Raw genomic sequence first — 16896 nt, forward strand, 5'->3', positions numbered from 1 at the left:
GCCGGTCTCTTGTTCTCAAAGCCACGGAGAGAGAACCAGGCGACAGTGTGTGTGTGAGGCTCCGGAGACGCCGTTGGTATGTTATTGTGTTTATTTACTTGATCTGTTGTCGCACTTTGCGAGAGTGCTGTTGCGCAATCAGCTGTGTTTTTTACGTAGCGCGGTCTGCCTGTGCTCCAGTGATTTCTGTGTAATTTAGACGGCTCAGGTGGTCAGATGAGGTTTTCTCTGGTGCTTGTTTCCAAGTGGAGATAAACACTCTTATTAATTCATTTAAGTTAATGATGTGGTTTTAAAGTAACAATTTATCCTTTTTAATTAAAACATAGTTTGTGGTGCTATTATTGTTATTATTGAGAATGCAGTGAGACCTGCAAAATGTTTGTAATTTGTGTAGCATGTGAGCTAACTTTTGTTTGTACTTTGTGTTTGAAGGTTTTCAACCTGATGAATTCTTGGAGCTGTCTTCATTAAATAAAGACAAAAAGAACAAATTCGAGTTGTCCAAAGCGTCCTCTGTTGCCCTCTAGCCTATCAAGTCAGGCTAAATCACTGAAACAGCCCAAAAACCTGAAGGACTTGACAACCATACTGCTTTGTCAAAAAACTATTGGATCTGTTATCAATATCTTTGTTTACCCTTTGGAATATATAACCTGTAAATCCAATAAAAAACTCAAAAAAGAACAACAATGTTGCTGGGAGAACTTCCTGACTTGATTGACTTGATCTACATTGCGATCTTTTCATTACAAGTACTATAAGGGTATCTTGTTTATAGTTTATACATGATTGTTTCCCTGACAGCTATGTCTGGGTATTGAACATTGTTTGTTCCTCAGCAGGCAACATGTTGTTACAACAGCAAAGAGATGGTGCATGGAAGGGAAGAAAATAAATAAGTGGGCAACATTAAATATAAGAGGCTAAAACACATCAAATAAAAACCAATGACTCAACAACCATGGAAGAAATAAGTAGCAGTAAAAAAGATAAGTTAACTAGCATAGGTTAAAAAAAAACTATGAATACATGATGGTAGTAACAAAAGTCCTAAGAGGAAATGATAGCTTAAGAAATATTGTAAAACTCTCTTTTTTTAATCTTAGCATTGGTCTAGTACCAACCTGATCTCACCAGAATGCGTGACTCCACCACGACTCCTTAACACCGCATTGCGTGGTGGAGTCACGAACTGTGTTACATTTACCTGTCGGCACCACGCAAACAACCCCAATGTAAAGTGAATGAGGCTCCTTTGTCGTGGTGCACACACGCATTTCTACAACGTCCCGCAGTGAGCTTTTATTCTATAAAACGTTTTTAAAATCTACTTTATAGCTTGTAGTAACTCGCGGGAGGCTTCTTTTATTTTATTTGTATTCATAATAATTTTTATTTTTCGTCAGAGAATGTATTATGGTGCATTAGTTACGAATTTTTGTTCTCAAAAAACAGTGCATTGTGTGTAATACAACTGTGATTTTTATTACATTAGTTTGTTTTTAAGGAAGGCCAGAGCTTCAGCTGTGTCAAATAGATTGTTCCCTTTAGTTAACGTTATTTAAAAGAACATTATATTCCGATTTGATCATGTCCCCTTTATTGTATTACGGAGAGCAATGTGAGCGTCCATTCCCATTGGATAACGCAGGATTTTACACCCGGAAGTAAGTATTCCTCTTACTGTCGATTGATTTTACAGTGCTATCTGCACTACTCATCGACTAAAAAACACCAGATTCTCCTTGTTGATTACACAACATTGATTGGTTTAAATTGTGTACAATGCTTTTGTAATTTTCCCCTTCGATTCGGAGAAACAAATATTTGTTCAGTTTAGGATGGCCGAAGACACTACACTACCCAGAATCCTCAGCTATTGTTCCGCGTTGCCTCAAGCTCTGCATTCCATATGAAAAAAACGTTTCGTAAAAGATAAATCATACTTTATTCAGCAGTGCTTGCTTTACTCTTTGAAAGTCATCACATGAATGCATTGTAATAAATGGTTTGGCTGCATTAAATATTACACATCTATCGTAGTTATTTATTTATCTACAGAGATCGGGCTCAGAATAGACCGGAAACTATTATTTTACCGTTCTGTTTTAATTTCACAATAAAGTTAGTAGTAATAATTTGTTTTGATATTATTGTTTTTTATTAACTACTAGACCGCTGGGTCATGTTAAGACCATCTTTTCTGTGTTGCTGTGGGTTTTTTCCATCGCTTTTGTGTTACAAATATCAAAACAATAACTAAATATATCCGTCGTAAACTAAACCAGAAACAGCAGTATATTTTATTTTGTTAACACTGTAAACTTGACAGCTTTTTAACCCAAACCACCTACTGGTTAAAGCACGTTATTACACGTTTAGAGTAATATTGAAATCTTGAAAAGGGATGTCCAAAATAGCAATTATATACAGTTTTTAATTAACTATTTGGAGAGAATAACGAGTAATGTATATACTTTATAGGGATCTGCAGATACATATTTAGTCTTCTCAAGCACCAACAATCATTACATTACATTACATTGCATTTAGCTGACGCTTTTATCTAAAGCGACTTACAATAAGTGCGTTCGACCAACAAAATACAACATTGAAGAAAACAGAATCATAAAGCACATCAGGTTTCATAGAGCCAAAACATTTCAAGTGCTACTCAACTGGCTTTATAAGCCAGTCCTCCAATCAAATATCTCTCCTGATTGTTGGCACTTGACAATCACCTTCCCTGAATTTTACTCAGGTGTAACTAAAGTCTGCTTTGAGGGTTGTTTATATTTCACATCATTAATCAGAATCTGTAAAGTAACTCAAATAAATGTAGTGGAGTACAAATACCAGGTTAACCTTAAAGAAATCCCTCAGGATTATAAAAGACCCCCATCACCCCAGCCACAAACTGTTCTGTCTGCTGCCGTCTGGCACAACAGCCGCATTCTAGGAGAGGATGTGGCTGTTGTGGAGGACTATAGCACCTGGGAGTGCACTTATGGGCTGAACTGGAGGATCAACACTGACGCTGTGTACAAGAAGGGGATGAGCAGACTCTATTTTCTGAGGAAGCTGAGATCCTTCCACGTGTGCAGCAAGATGCTGGAGATCTTCTAGTCTGTTGTGGCCAGTGCACTCTTCTTTGCTGCGGTCTGCTGGGGGGGGGGGGGCATCAGAGCCGGTGACACCAGCAGGATCAATAAAGTGATCAGGAAAGCTGGGTCTGTCATCGGCATCAAGCTGGACCCCTTTGAAGCTGTGGTGGAGAGGAGGACACTGAACAGGCTGTTGTCCATCATGGATAACCCCACCCATTCTCTCCACCTGCAGCTGGACAGTCAGGGGAGCTCCTTCTCCAACAGACTGCTGCAGCTCCGCTGTCACAAGGACCGATACAGGAACACATTCCTGCCCACTGCCATAACTCTGTACAATAAATCACCTCTGGCTGGAAGAGAACTCTCTGCTCCATAGTTTCTCTAATACAACCTCGCTGTACATTTTACACATATATAATCTGTTCAATATTTGATATTCCATATTCCATTGTCATATATTTTTGAATATGTATATTTGCATATATAATATCTACATGTATGTTTTCTATTTCAACACGTATATTTTCTATTTTCTTTTCTTTCTATTCTTATTTATTTGTGGTTTTGTTTTATTGTAAAATGCCTTGTCTTTTATGCTGCTGCAACAAAAACAATGTCTCAAATTGGGATCAATAAAGTACCATTTTATCTTATCTTACATCCGGACTAAAACCACCAGACTCAGGGACAGTTTCATCCCACAGGCCATAAAACTATTAAACACCTGAACTTTTAAATAACATCCATAACATTCATCTGGCTGCTACTTAGAAATGATTTGTCTAATATATCATATTCCAATCCCTTGTATAGACTCACTTTTTACTATTTTACTATTTTTCTTTTTGTATTGACTTACACTATTTTTTCTGTGTATCTGTTTTATTGTGTTGCACTGTTGTAGGAGCCTGTGACCTAAGGGGGGGGGGGCGGTAGGAGACGTTCGATTCCGGTTTTGAATAGTGTGCCGTCGATGGGTTTCATTCCATTTCAAAATGCTGTTTGTCGCTCAGCGTAAACTTCAACATCCAACATCCAATAAAACAGCTTGAGAACAAACAACGGGGTTTGTCAAGCAAAGCACATGGTGTAGTCCCAAACGAGTGTCTTCGGCCATCCTAAACTGAACAAATATTTGTTTCTCCGAATCGAAGGGGGAAATTACGAAAGCATTGCACACAATTTAAACCAACCAATGTTGTGTAATCAACAAGGATAATCTGGTGTTTTTTAGTCGATGAGTAGTGCAGATAGCACTGTAAAATCAATCCACAGTAAAGGGAATACTTACTTCCGGGTGTACAATTATCCGTTATCCAATGGGAATGGATGCTCACATTGCTCTCCGTAATACAATAAAGGGGACATGATCAAATCGGAATATAATGTTCTTTTAAATAACGTTAACTAAAGGGAACAATCTATTTGACACAGCTGAAGCTCTGGCCTTCCTTAAAAACGAACTAATTTAATAAAAATCACAGTTGTATTACACACAATGCACTGTTTTTTGAGAACAACAATTCGTAAATAATGCACCATAATACATTCTGACAAAAAATAAAAATTATTATGAATACAAATAAAATAAAAGAAGCCTCCCGTGAGTTACTATAAGCTATAAAGTAGATTTTAAAAACGTTTTATAGAATAAAAGCTCACTGCAGGACGTTGTAGAAATGCGTGTGTGCACCACGACAAAGGAGCCTCATTCACTTTACATTGGGGTTGTTTGCGTGGTGCAGACACGTAAATGTAACAAAGTTTGTGGTAATGCGGTGTTAAGGAGTCGTGGTGGAGTCACGCATTCTGGTGAGACCAGGTTGTCTAGTACAGGGGCGTGGCTAGCTCACAGCTTTGGAGAGGGCAAACCGCTCTTTTCGTCTGTTGCAGCAGAAAAAAACCTGCAAAACATTGGAGGGGACAGTTAGGATAATGATATGAAGGATTACGATGAGACAATTGCTTTTCTGGGTCACTGGGGACGTTTCCAGCAGGTTGTCTTCTTCCTGCTCTGTGCCAGCATCGTGCCCAATGGATTGGCGTTTTCTCTGTTGTCTTCCTGACAGACATTCCCAGACACCACTGTCTGATTCCTGAGGAAAACCTGACTCAAAATTGGTGCGATGCAATCATCCCGATAGAGGTGATTTAAAAAATGAAGAATCTACTATTTTACAGTTTTAACGATCAAATTAATAGCCACGATTTTCTTTTTTCTCTGCTGAAAAAAGCTCATAAATTGATGAGTCTAGGGTAGTGTAGACACTATTATCTTCACCTGAACTTCTCTAATATATTTCTCTCTCTTCCTGTCCACTAAGATCTTGACTGGTGATGTACGGGTATTGTTCCCATCACTGTGTGTGTGTCTTTGTTTTGCAGTTGGCTACATGATGCTGCCTCTCTTTGCTTTCTTTTTACCTGATTGCTATCTCTCTGCCTGGCCTCCTCTACATACCTCTCTGGTGGTGGGTTGTACTCAAAACAAGCAAAGTTTATCTCACCATGCATCTATCCATTTCTCTCCACCCATGTCCAGTAGCGTGGCGTGGGAAAAAAATTAGGGGAAGCCAATAATACGTCCTTTCTTTTGGGTCGGGGGTGTGGTGGTCAATGTAATAACGTAACCAGATGAGTGATTACAGCACCCGGTATCATTGTACACACATTTGTATCATCCAGATGCAGGACTTACACACGCCTGTTTTCTAACCGACAGGTCCGCACCAAGCGACAAACTCTGGGGAAGAGCCGGTGTTACCGTTTAACTGGTTACACTGGGGAACTCGTTACGTTAACGGTAGGAATGGGGCGTGTACTTTGAGGAGCCATTGTCGAATAACCAGGACATTTCGATCGCTTCTTCTTTAGCTATTCTCCAGCGAGCAAGGTTTTTATTAAATACCTCCATCCCTCTCATCACAACAAGACTCTACACTGTGCAGAAAAAAAACAACATAAATGAAAATAACCTTGCTGGATAGCTTAGAATGAAACAAACAAACTATCTTACATTGGCTGATACTGATGTCACAGTAATGGCTAAACCACAGACAAGTCCAGCGGGGGGGGCACAAGTTGAATCCATATAATGTAATTGTTATTTTATATATATGTATATACATATAATCATCTGTAATTTCCAAAAAAATACGAAGATACTTATCACAGACCTTTTAAGCTTGCAGAGCAAATACTGCTAAAGAAAAAGGTCCAGTACCCAGTGGACCTGGAAGGAGTGGCCTCAATGAGGTTCCAGATGGCAATGGCTCTCGTGAAAAACTCAGGTATAAAGGACTAGACCAGGGAAACAGAAATATTGTGTCTTGTTTGGCATTTCACTACCTTAATGCCTGTATTTGTCATCTTTTTTTTTTACAGATGACCTATCCCAGCTGTGTCGGGCCTGTGGGGAACTTAACTCAGGGCCTAAGGGTGACCAATGGGTAAGAAGTTGTATTAATTTCCTGACCAATATTTGGCTGGAAGACTGGGATACACCCTGTATTGGTTACCTCTACATCACTGGATGAACACTCACTATAACAGGTATTGAAAATGTTTACTTTAAGTCACCAAACTTGCATGTCTTTGCACTATGGGAGCAGTTGAAGAAACTTCTGAGCACAGACTCTTTATTACTGCTGGATGAGTGATGTTAACCTTAAAAAAAAGGTTTGTCAATATTCTAACATGTGTTTTTTCGGTTTCTTTTAAGATTGAGTGCATTTTGGAGAAAATGTCCTCTCCGTTAAAGGCAGCTCGTTGTGGAATAGCCTCTCAACTGAGATACGGGATTGTTCCACTCTCAATAGCTTCAAAGGTCAACTCAAAGAATGTTTAAGAAACAAACAGACGTGCAATCACCGCTAAATGCACTTTAACACAGGGGTATCTCCTCTTGCACTTTATATAACACTTTTATCTTATATTGCACTTTATACGTCGTTGCTGCTACATTGTATTGCCATGTCATAAATACTTGTGTATGTTGCTCTTGCTCTCTTGCACTTTTTGCATATCATGTATTTTGTTTTTGCTATGTTTTTAAAATGTGATGTTCTTAATTATTTTATGTGAGGGACTGCGGATGGAAATTAGCTGAAAGCTAAATCTGGCACTGTTACGCTTGATACATTTTAATGTTTTAAGTGTTCATTACTGTGCATTGCCCCTGCTAAATAAACCATTAAATAAATATAAGAGCATTAGGACTGTTTTACATTACATGACATGTTACTTGTTAGACACTTTTATCCAAAGCAACTTACATACTCAATACTGTGGACAATCCCCACAGGAGCAATTTGGGGTGAAGTGTCCCTGATCCGAACACCAACGCACTAATCCACTGCGCCACATGCCTCCCTTTAGGCATATGATAGCTATGTGATTAACATGATGACAAAGGTATCCTAACTGTAGCTGTGAACATGACAGGATGTGTGATTACCTAGAAGAGCATCAGGACTGTTTGAGGCATATGATAGCTATGTGATTAACATGATGATTCAGCCTCTATGGAGAGAGACATCAAGCATGCTCATTTCTGACGTGGAGCTAATCTGCAGTAAACATTGAATACTGCTTTCTATTCCTCCATCTTGTGACTGTGTAACTCCCTCTTTTGGATATCAGCATTGAAAGAGTTTTGGACTACTTTCCTCCGCGCCGTTCCTAATGAGCTTGCTTTAAAAGAAGAAACACTCAAAACAACCAGGACGAGGGTTAAACAAAAAATCTGTTTTAATCATAAACGGTAATAATGCAATACCATATAATACATTACCATACAAAGCCATCATATGAGTAATGTCAGGAGTATGCCTACTCCTGGCCTTGTTCACAGGCTGCCCCGACCTCTCAGTCCGGGCCGGCGCGTGAAGAGAGGACGAAAACAACACGTTGCACGTCCCAAAACCAACAAAGGGGTGGAGTTTCATTTGGGAGATACCAACACGCTGTCTCACAGGGAATTAGCGCAGGCAGCTTTGAAAGCCACAGGTGTTGGGAAGGCCTGCAGGATGCACCTCATTAAAAATCAGGGGAAATGCCCCTCCCTATTTGCAAAGCCTATCGATGGTTTAACCCAGAAAACATTCTCAGGGATAATCTTTACACTCAAAACAGAAATCACCATTAATTCTGCATCTTCCTTCTTCACAAATAGCTTAAAACACTCTTTTGATAAACAGGTAAAAAGTCAAAGAAAAACTATTGTGCTCATCTATTTTTAAGAAAAAGGGAACATTGTTTCAGAAATCTATAAAAAACCTCTCTATATTTGAGAGGAAAAATGTACCTTTTGTTCCTTCAATTATTAACACACAGGAATGTATAAACTCACACATATACTTATTCAAGATATATAGACTTCTCTGAAACTTGGCCTGCTTGAGATCCTAAGCAGAATATATTCTCCCCACACCAATCACCCTGTCCTGCATATCTTCACCTCCCCCACATAGCAATAAAACCCTTAACAGCCCTTTGTCTACCGCCATTTTAGTCGTCACATTTATGAAAGGATAAAACAGAGAAATCACTATAAAACACAAACACAGGTATTCACTTAACTGCTACTATTGAAACTCAAAGGACCTCTTTTAGTGTCTGGAAATTGCAACAAGACTTTCTGCCATTTCAAATGTAACACACTTCTTTGGTACAATATCTCACATCAATTTCCACAGCATGTGAAGGACACTGTTCAGGAACTAGTTGATGCTCTGTATGTGATGACTACTTCCATTCTGGAGAGGATCACAGACACATGGATCCTGAGATTGAAGCTCAAACTGGTGAAAAGTGATATTTTTCCAACTATTTCCAATAAATGTTATTCTGAAACATAACTATCACTGTTGTCTTTCCTTCTATAACACTGATGTAGGCCAAGAAAAACGTTGCATAATATCTAAACTTACATTTGGCACTTTAAATGTAGCCAAAAATATGTGAAGCTGGCGCTTAGCCCACCAAAAAGTGCATAGTTGCAACTTAGGCAGTTAAGCATTTTATATCAGTGGGTCCTAATGGTGCAAGACGGGGAAGGCAGACATAATTGCTTAAACATATAGGCTTAACCCTTTAATTGGCAGACCAAGAAAAAATCTGTTTGCATTTTTTTATCAAATGGGACGCAAACTACTTTTTTTTTTACTGTCTACACAGTTTTGTTTTTATGAGCCTCAACCAACTGGTCGTGATGGCGTTTTATGGTAAAAGTGCATTTGTATGCATCAAACTCAAATAAAACAATTTATTTTATGGAAAATGAGCAATATACCAGATATATTCATACAAGATAATAAAGGATAATTGTCAACAATTTTCTTTTTTCAAGCCATCAGCATAAATATCGTGGATCATAAAATCCATCAGTTGTTTAACAACTCCTGAATCCATCCCCTCTTGGTTAGCCCTACAGCTATTCTCTCCCTCCCTCCCACATACACACACACACACGCACGCACAATACTCACTTACGCACAGCTGATCTTTCTCTATGTCTATCTCTACAGTATCTCTATCTATCTCTCTGTCGCTATCTCTCTCTCTCTATAATCACAAACCAAGAAAGTTGTGACACTTCCGCCGGTTTATATAGCCTAGCCCTAGACAATGTAGGATAGCATTAACAACGATGTACAAATGAAAGTCGGAGACAAATACATATTTGAAATGATTTATTCACGTTTGCAATGTTCTGAACAGACATCCCCAGTCACCTCATTGTCATTTTGTAGTCCTCGCTGTACGCGTCCGGATATCGGCATCGCAACCACAACCTCACACACTGGTACTGAATGTGCATCAAAGTGTTCCGATGGAGCCAAATATACCAAAATATAAATGTAAACAACAAAAGAAGCGATCGAAATGTGTATTTCCTGGTTATTTGACAATGGCTCCTCAAAGTACACGCCCCATTCCTACCGTTAACGTTACGTAACGAGTTCCCCAGTGTAACCAGTTAAACGGTAACACCGGGACGCCAATACGGAAGTGCCACACACTGCAGTTCATCTAGTGGCCAGTAGGAGCAGGCTGCAGAAGGGAGCAATTTCCATAGACCCCCATGTTAAAATGCCCAACTTTACAGCAGAAATAAACATGTTTACATCGTGGTTCAAAAAACCATATTCTCTGTATAGTTAGATTCCCCCTTCATGACTACTGTGTGGGGGGTGCATTTTTTCTCAACTCATCTGTTTAATTAATATTAAGCCTTAAAGTGTTTGCATAAATTAGGGCGTGGTCACTTTGATGGACATGTACATGCCTCACGGTCAGCTAACAGCAACTTGTCCAGTACAGTCTATGGTCCGCACGCACTCTCCAGCCGAAACTCTAATATACATTCATTCACAAACTAAATCAGGAGACCTTTAATATTTTACGTCCGATTCGCTCCTTTTTTCCTCGCTGTACACAGCTCCAGTTTGGGCATTGGCCTGTCATCAGATGTTATTTGTTGTTGCTGCTGTAGCGGAAGTTTAGTACAATTATTTTTGATGAAATACTCCAAATCTCCACCCTCCATAATTGCACTTGCTTCAGTTGCTTGCTACTTTCTAACGGCGGTGATAGTGGTGCAGTGGTGCTATCTATCTTCTATCGATTAGATTTATGATTCGAAAATTATACAAGTAGGGTAGACATGTGGATATTATCCGACTGAACAAAACGTGCATTTATCTAACAGGTTCGTTTTCCACTAACCTTATTTAGAGCTATTTTCCAAAATCCTATGGAGAAATCCCATTGCTTTTTTGTCGAGGGAAACCGCGCGCAGCTTACTTCCGGGTTTTAGGACGCGTCACTGCAACATTTGATTTGATTGGATTGTGAGGCAAGGGAAGCCAGCCGTCTTTGGCTTCCCTTGGCATGGCCCTGACCTGACCAGAGCCCTAGAGAGATATCTCTCTAGGGCTCTGGCCCTGACTAACCACAGGTTGGCTGGGGCATGAAGTGAGCCTCATCTGATTGGTCAATCCGTCCATTTGTTTTCACCAAGGGAAGCCAATTTTGGCTGGCCTCCTCTCGCAACAGAGAGTTCTATCTACTGTTTCACCATAACATCTAGAGCGGTGCTGTTTCACTCTTTGTAAAATACTCAATGAGAATGGGGGAGAGACAGGCCAGCACAGCAGCAACACACAAGAAAGAATTTCCGAAACTAAAGTGTTTTTATTTATTTATTAAAATTATAACTACAATCCGAAAAAACTTGGCCTCCAGGAGAAAACGCCACTGCCCATGTCAGGCTGGATCATGCTGGTAGCAGGCTAGGGAGGTAGGCCTCCTTACATAGGTCTTCCCAGAGAATATTCTGAGTGTCTTGGTAGGTTGAAGTGCCTGGAAAACCTCCAGCTTACATTTCCTGCTGGCTGGCACTGAAATACTTCCCACGCCGACTCTGTCATCTTTATCTTATTCCTTGGAGTGTCACTGTATCGTATTCAACTGGTGCCTCAAAGTAAGCAGTGTCATGATGTGGTGCATCATGGTACTGCAATGCTTCCAAGCAAATGCTTTCAGTCTTACGGCCCCTACACACGGCGGCGTGCGTTGCCGCTTCAACGCTTCTGCCCATTCACTTTGAATGGGGTGACGTCATGATTCGCCGAACTGCATTGTGGGAACAAAGCGTAGCGGTGCTCGCTGCAAAAGTAGAGCAATGTTCTACTTTTGCCTCCTCGACGGAGGCATCAGCCAATCAAATCCCTCGTATGAAAATCTGACAGTACAAGCACTAGCCAATCAAACCGCGTGTATGTTGGGAGAGCCAGACCGCAGTTATTTCCCATATGTCAAAAAATGGAGGAGAAAATTATCGTGGCGGTAGGGAATCACCCGGTACTCTATGACCAGACCCTCTTTACATACAGGGATACAAACCGGAGGAGCCAGGCATGGGGGGAGGTGGCAGAGACAGTGGGTGAAACTGGTAGGTTTTCGCTTGTTTGGGGAGTTTATATCCAGTGTACTTCGTTTGAATGGACAGCTAACAAGCATAGACAGTATATTTAGCCAGCATGGATGTAGCATGAATGCTTTGCTTTGTATGTCCGGGGCGGGACATTCATCTGATTGGTTGTTGGTCGTGTTGCTCGCGTTGACTCCCCAAGCTCAAGACACGCCCACCGCCAAGCGGCAACGCACGCCGCCGTGTGTAGGGGCCGTTACGGTACGTCCACACAGCAGCTTTAGACTAATCTTCCACCGCTTCTCTGCCCATTGACTTTGAATGGGGATGACGTCACTTTGCCTCGCTTTTCGCCGAACTGCATTGTGGGGGAGCGAAGATTTCCAGGATTTCCAGGATTCAAAAGTTGAGCAATGTTCAACTTTTGAAGCTGAGCTGGAAGCGTCAGCCAATCAAACACGTTTATTCAAATCTGACAGTAGAAGCGCTAGCCAATCAAACCGCGTGTAAGCTGGGAGAACCAGACCGCAGTTAATTTCCTCATATTCCAAACGAGAAATTACGGTAACAAATCACCCGGTTCTTTACGACCAGAACTATTAACGGGATACAAACCGGAGGAACCAGGCATGGAGGGAGGTGGCAGAGATAGTGGGTGAAACTGGTAGGTTTTCGCCTGTTTGGGGAGTTTATATATTGCTCGCATAAAATCCCCGGGGTTTTTTGCTTTGTATGTCGGGGGCGGGAGATTCATGTGATTGGTTGTTGGTCACATTGCTCGCAAAAAATCCCCAAGCTGTCAGACACGCCCAGCTCCAAGATTTTCGAAAAGCTGCTGTGTGGACGTAACGTTAGAGTACTCCACGGATTCAGCAATGCACTAATATAACATTGTCAGAATTGTGCTGGATACAGAGATATAATATGTTGTATTCAATGCATTATTCTTGTAAAAACCTGGGCCAACATAATGCAGTTCATAATTCACAGAGTAGATAATTTAGGGGCAGGTATTGTTTTCATTCTATTCTGTTGTTAATCAATTTCTTGCGTTTCAGCTTTATCAGAGCTGGCTGTCGCTCTGGAGATGGGTAAACTTGTTATCACCAACGATATATGTTATCGCCTACACTGTAGAGCTTTACCCAACAGTGCTCAGGAACACAGTGACAGGCGTTTGCATTACTGTTTCCAGAATAGGAAGCTGCCTTGCTCCTTTTTTGTTAAGCTGAGTGAGTCAATTTGTCTTCAATATCAGGTACTACATTACATGTCACTTGTTAGACGCTTTTATCCAAAGCGACTTACATACTCAATACTGTGGGCAATCCCCACAGGAGAGATTTGGGGTGAACCTGTGACCCCCTGATCCGAACACCAGCGCACTATTCCACTGCGCCACATGCCTCCCATTACTCCCATACTATGTAGTTTAACCTGAATTTGTGTAAGCACATCGACACATTTATGTGGATAATCAGCACCTATTTGTTGTTTGGATGCTCTGTACACACTTTTATTTTCCCCTTCTCCTTGTACAGGTAAATATTTTGAATACCTGCCTTATATCACACTGGGGACTCTGGCTGTTGTTTCTACCTTTACTATTATTTTCCTGGCAGAGAGTTTTGGTGGACAACCTCAAACTATTCAACAGATGCAAAAAAGAGAAAGTAGCTTATGGGGTAAAACATACAGTCACCGTAGCAGAAAAAAACAACAAGGTAATGTACCCAAACAACCACAGAACTTCCTGATACTGGATGTTCAGAACAGATAATGCGGCAAACAAACAAAACATCTCATATCATTCTTTAATATAGCCACCAAAACCAACCCCTCCTTATCCTCATCACCTACATGACTCTTAAGAGGATATGATGATGGTGGCATCACTTTTAATAGGTTACATACATGTTTATGAGGTTAAAAATAAAAATAACTTTCAAGCTCCATGGTGCAGTCGAAGTCAAATGCTTTCACAAATCTAGTGACATCAATTGTTATTATTCTCAGGTATTATAAGTGTAAGGAGATAAGATGGTTATCCAGTTTTTGCTTCAGGCAGATAACAGTGAGGCTCCTTGTTCAAGGGAAAACGTCCCTTCTGCAACCTTATCCTTTTCTTCTGTGTTTGTGAGATTATACGGTGTCTTCTTACAACATCTAGGGTTAATAAAGAAAACATTGATTCAGATGCGGTAATGGTTCACAGATACTGAACAGTGCTGTTGAGGCCTGAATGCACTGAGTGAATTACCACACACGTTTAATGTAATGTGTTAAGTCAGTGTGACTGGCTAGAGATGCAATTTAGTTTCTAATTAAACTGTATACGTGCAGTTAAGTCAAGCACTGTTAATCACTGACAGACACTTAATGACTATGTGACACAAAGTTAAAAATATCATTAAAAAAAACACAATCACTGCCAAGATGTTTGTTTATTTAAAGGGATAGTGGAAATCCGCGAATTTTGGGTTTAACTTATGTATTTTTATTAAACATAAGCATAATAAACCATTTTTTTTTATTTCATGAGCCTAGTTTCATTTTATTTTCAATTGTACTGCTCCCGACCACGCCCTCTCAATGAAACGAAATACTTCGGGTGATGACGAAAACAAAGGAAGACGGGCACAAACATTGGACGAGGCACGAGTATTTTATTATGTTTTCTGGCTGATTTAATGCATCATTAGCCTGTACCATTGTGTACAACGCCATTTATTGCCTGTCGATTAGGCGACCGGAGGCCTCGTCATCCGATAATCCGGTACACAGTGTCGAATGTGTACACGACAGTCATCATATAGACATGATAGACTAACAGTACTGTGAGTACAGCCTACACTTGACAGGCAGCCTGGCTAGCCTAGGATTAGGACCATACTACGTCAAAAGACCGATTGACTCTAGCTGTATATCATGCTAGTATACAATTCATTTAAATGTATTCATGTAATTAATGCCCATAAGGCTGTTACATATACAATAATAAATGTGACAAGATAATTTATGTGAACCTGACCCTGGTATGTTATGAAATGTACCCTACATGCAGTCATCCTCGGGCATAGCCATAGGCCTACAGTACATGCATGCCAACTTTTGCAATATATAGCGCCTAGCGTGAGCTATGCTTAGGGACCTACCAGTCAAGATTATTTGTGCGTAGGGGTGCATCACCTGGCTCCTGGTCATCCTCGCCATTGCCCATGCCGTGAACTAACTCCATCACCTCGGGCTCGAACAAATAAGGACGTAATGGTCCATCGTCTGGCTCAATATTCTCACCATCGTCGCTTACTGAACCGGATTCAGATTCAGTTCCTAAAACAAAATTTTTCACAGGAAAGCCGAGAGGATGTTTCCGACTTGCTATCATCACTGGATACCTCGTACAATCCTTCTTCTTTGTCTGGTATATTTGCCCTTCCACGTTCATTCTGCATAGACGCCATGGTTTGTTATTGTTTCGTCTTCCTGAGTTTTCCTCACTTCCGGTTTGGCTGACTCGATCATTTCGTTTCTAAAAAAGTTCGGGGAAGCTGCAATAAAGTGCTTCTAACATGCGTAAGGCAATTATTATATTTTTTTAATCAGGTGTGATTGTTTTGGTACGTAATTATGCTTGTATATAAGTTAAAACGAAACTATTTGGGGTTCAATTTCCACTATCCCTTTAAATCAATCTGAATGTCCATTTTAATAAGACTAATTTGCTAAGTCTGAGCAATATAATTATAACTATAATATCTATATTATTTGGAAATACATTTGCCTTCTGGTATTGATCTTCTCATCAGACTGTCAGAAAATAAAGAAGCGTATTTCATAAAATGATTATTCATGTTAAGCTGGCTTTGCTATAGTGTGTTGTTTGCCTTCATCTGGTTACACATAATTATGGCTGTGGTGAGTATATAATTTTTAGTTTCTGTAATAAATGTCCCTGGTGGGTTGAAGCAGAGTGCAGGAATATAGCAGGGACAATTATAATTTTGCTAGAATACAGACCTAGACTATTCTGCCTTTTTTCTTTTTTATAAAAGCAATTGATAACGTGAAAAGATCATTCTTGAAGGCACTAGAAAAGGAAATTACCAAGTGGAAGTTATATGGTGGCAATATAAGGACATATCCTAGGCCACTTTTTAATAATGTTAGCCATCAACTTTTAATCCGACTTAATATGTTAATATATAATCGTCTTTATTATGAATATGATGAATTTGTATAATATTTGTAGAAAATTGGTTATTTGGACTGTTTTTATTATTTATTTATGGAGGCCATATTTTTTTGTTTTTATTTTCTGTCTTTAATTCACATACAAATATATATTTCAGATTTAAAGCATACAGTTAGCCATGTTCTCATTCATAACACTCCGTTCGATGTCTCACTATGGGATGCGCCTCATCGCGGAGCAAACAGAAGCATCAATCTCATTACGCCAATCCTGATTGGCTGGTGATCTTGACGTCAGAGTCAGGGGAAATCACCCCCTATAAGTAGCTTGCGCCACAACGCATGCGTCATTCAAACACCTCTTCTCGCTTCAGAGCACATCTCTACAGTAGCCGGGCAAGCTTCACTGTCCACAGACTGAACCCAAATACTTTTTCGGTCGACGGGCGCTCGCCGGCTACTCCTTCTGCTTCGCAGGAAGACGGTAGTACTAACGCTGTTAGTACTTGGAAATAAATCGACCTCGCCCTTCTCTACGAGAAAGTAAGGTAGGTCCGATTTTTTCAAGCTAGCAACACACCCGTTGCTAGCTCCCTCTCTACTGCCACCACGGTAGCGAGGACGTTTTTTCTTTTCTCTTCCCCACAGAGGGGAAAA

At 40.2% G+C, this 16896-nt stretch overlaps 1 protein-coding gene across 1 annotated transcript in view; it reads right to left on the minus strand.

Moving 5' to 3' along the window:
- Positions 1 to 13852: 13852 nt before the first annotated feature.
- Positions 13853 to 16896, minus strand: part of LOC117459101 (organic cation/carnitine transporter 2-like) — a 35838-nt gene continuing 32794 nt past the window's right edge. Inside the window, exon 10 of the mRNA XM_034099957.1 lies at positions 13853 to 14211. Within this exon, the coding sequence (XP_033955848.1) occupies positions 14106 to 14211 (106 nt within the window). The 3' untranslated portion in view covers positions 13853 to 14105. The remainder of the gene's footprint in view (positions 14212 to 16896) is intronic.

Source organism: Pseudochaenichthys georgianus, chromosome 14 (genome assembly GCF_902827115.2).
Source record: "Pseudochaenichthys georgianus chromosome 14, fPseGeo1.2, whole genome shotgun sequence".
NCBI lineage: Eukaryota > Metazoa > Chordata > Actinopteri > Perciformes > Channichthyidae > Pseudochaenichthys > Pseudochaenichthys georgianus.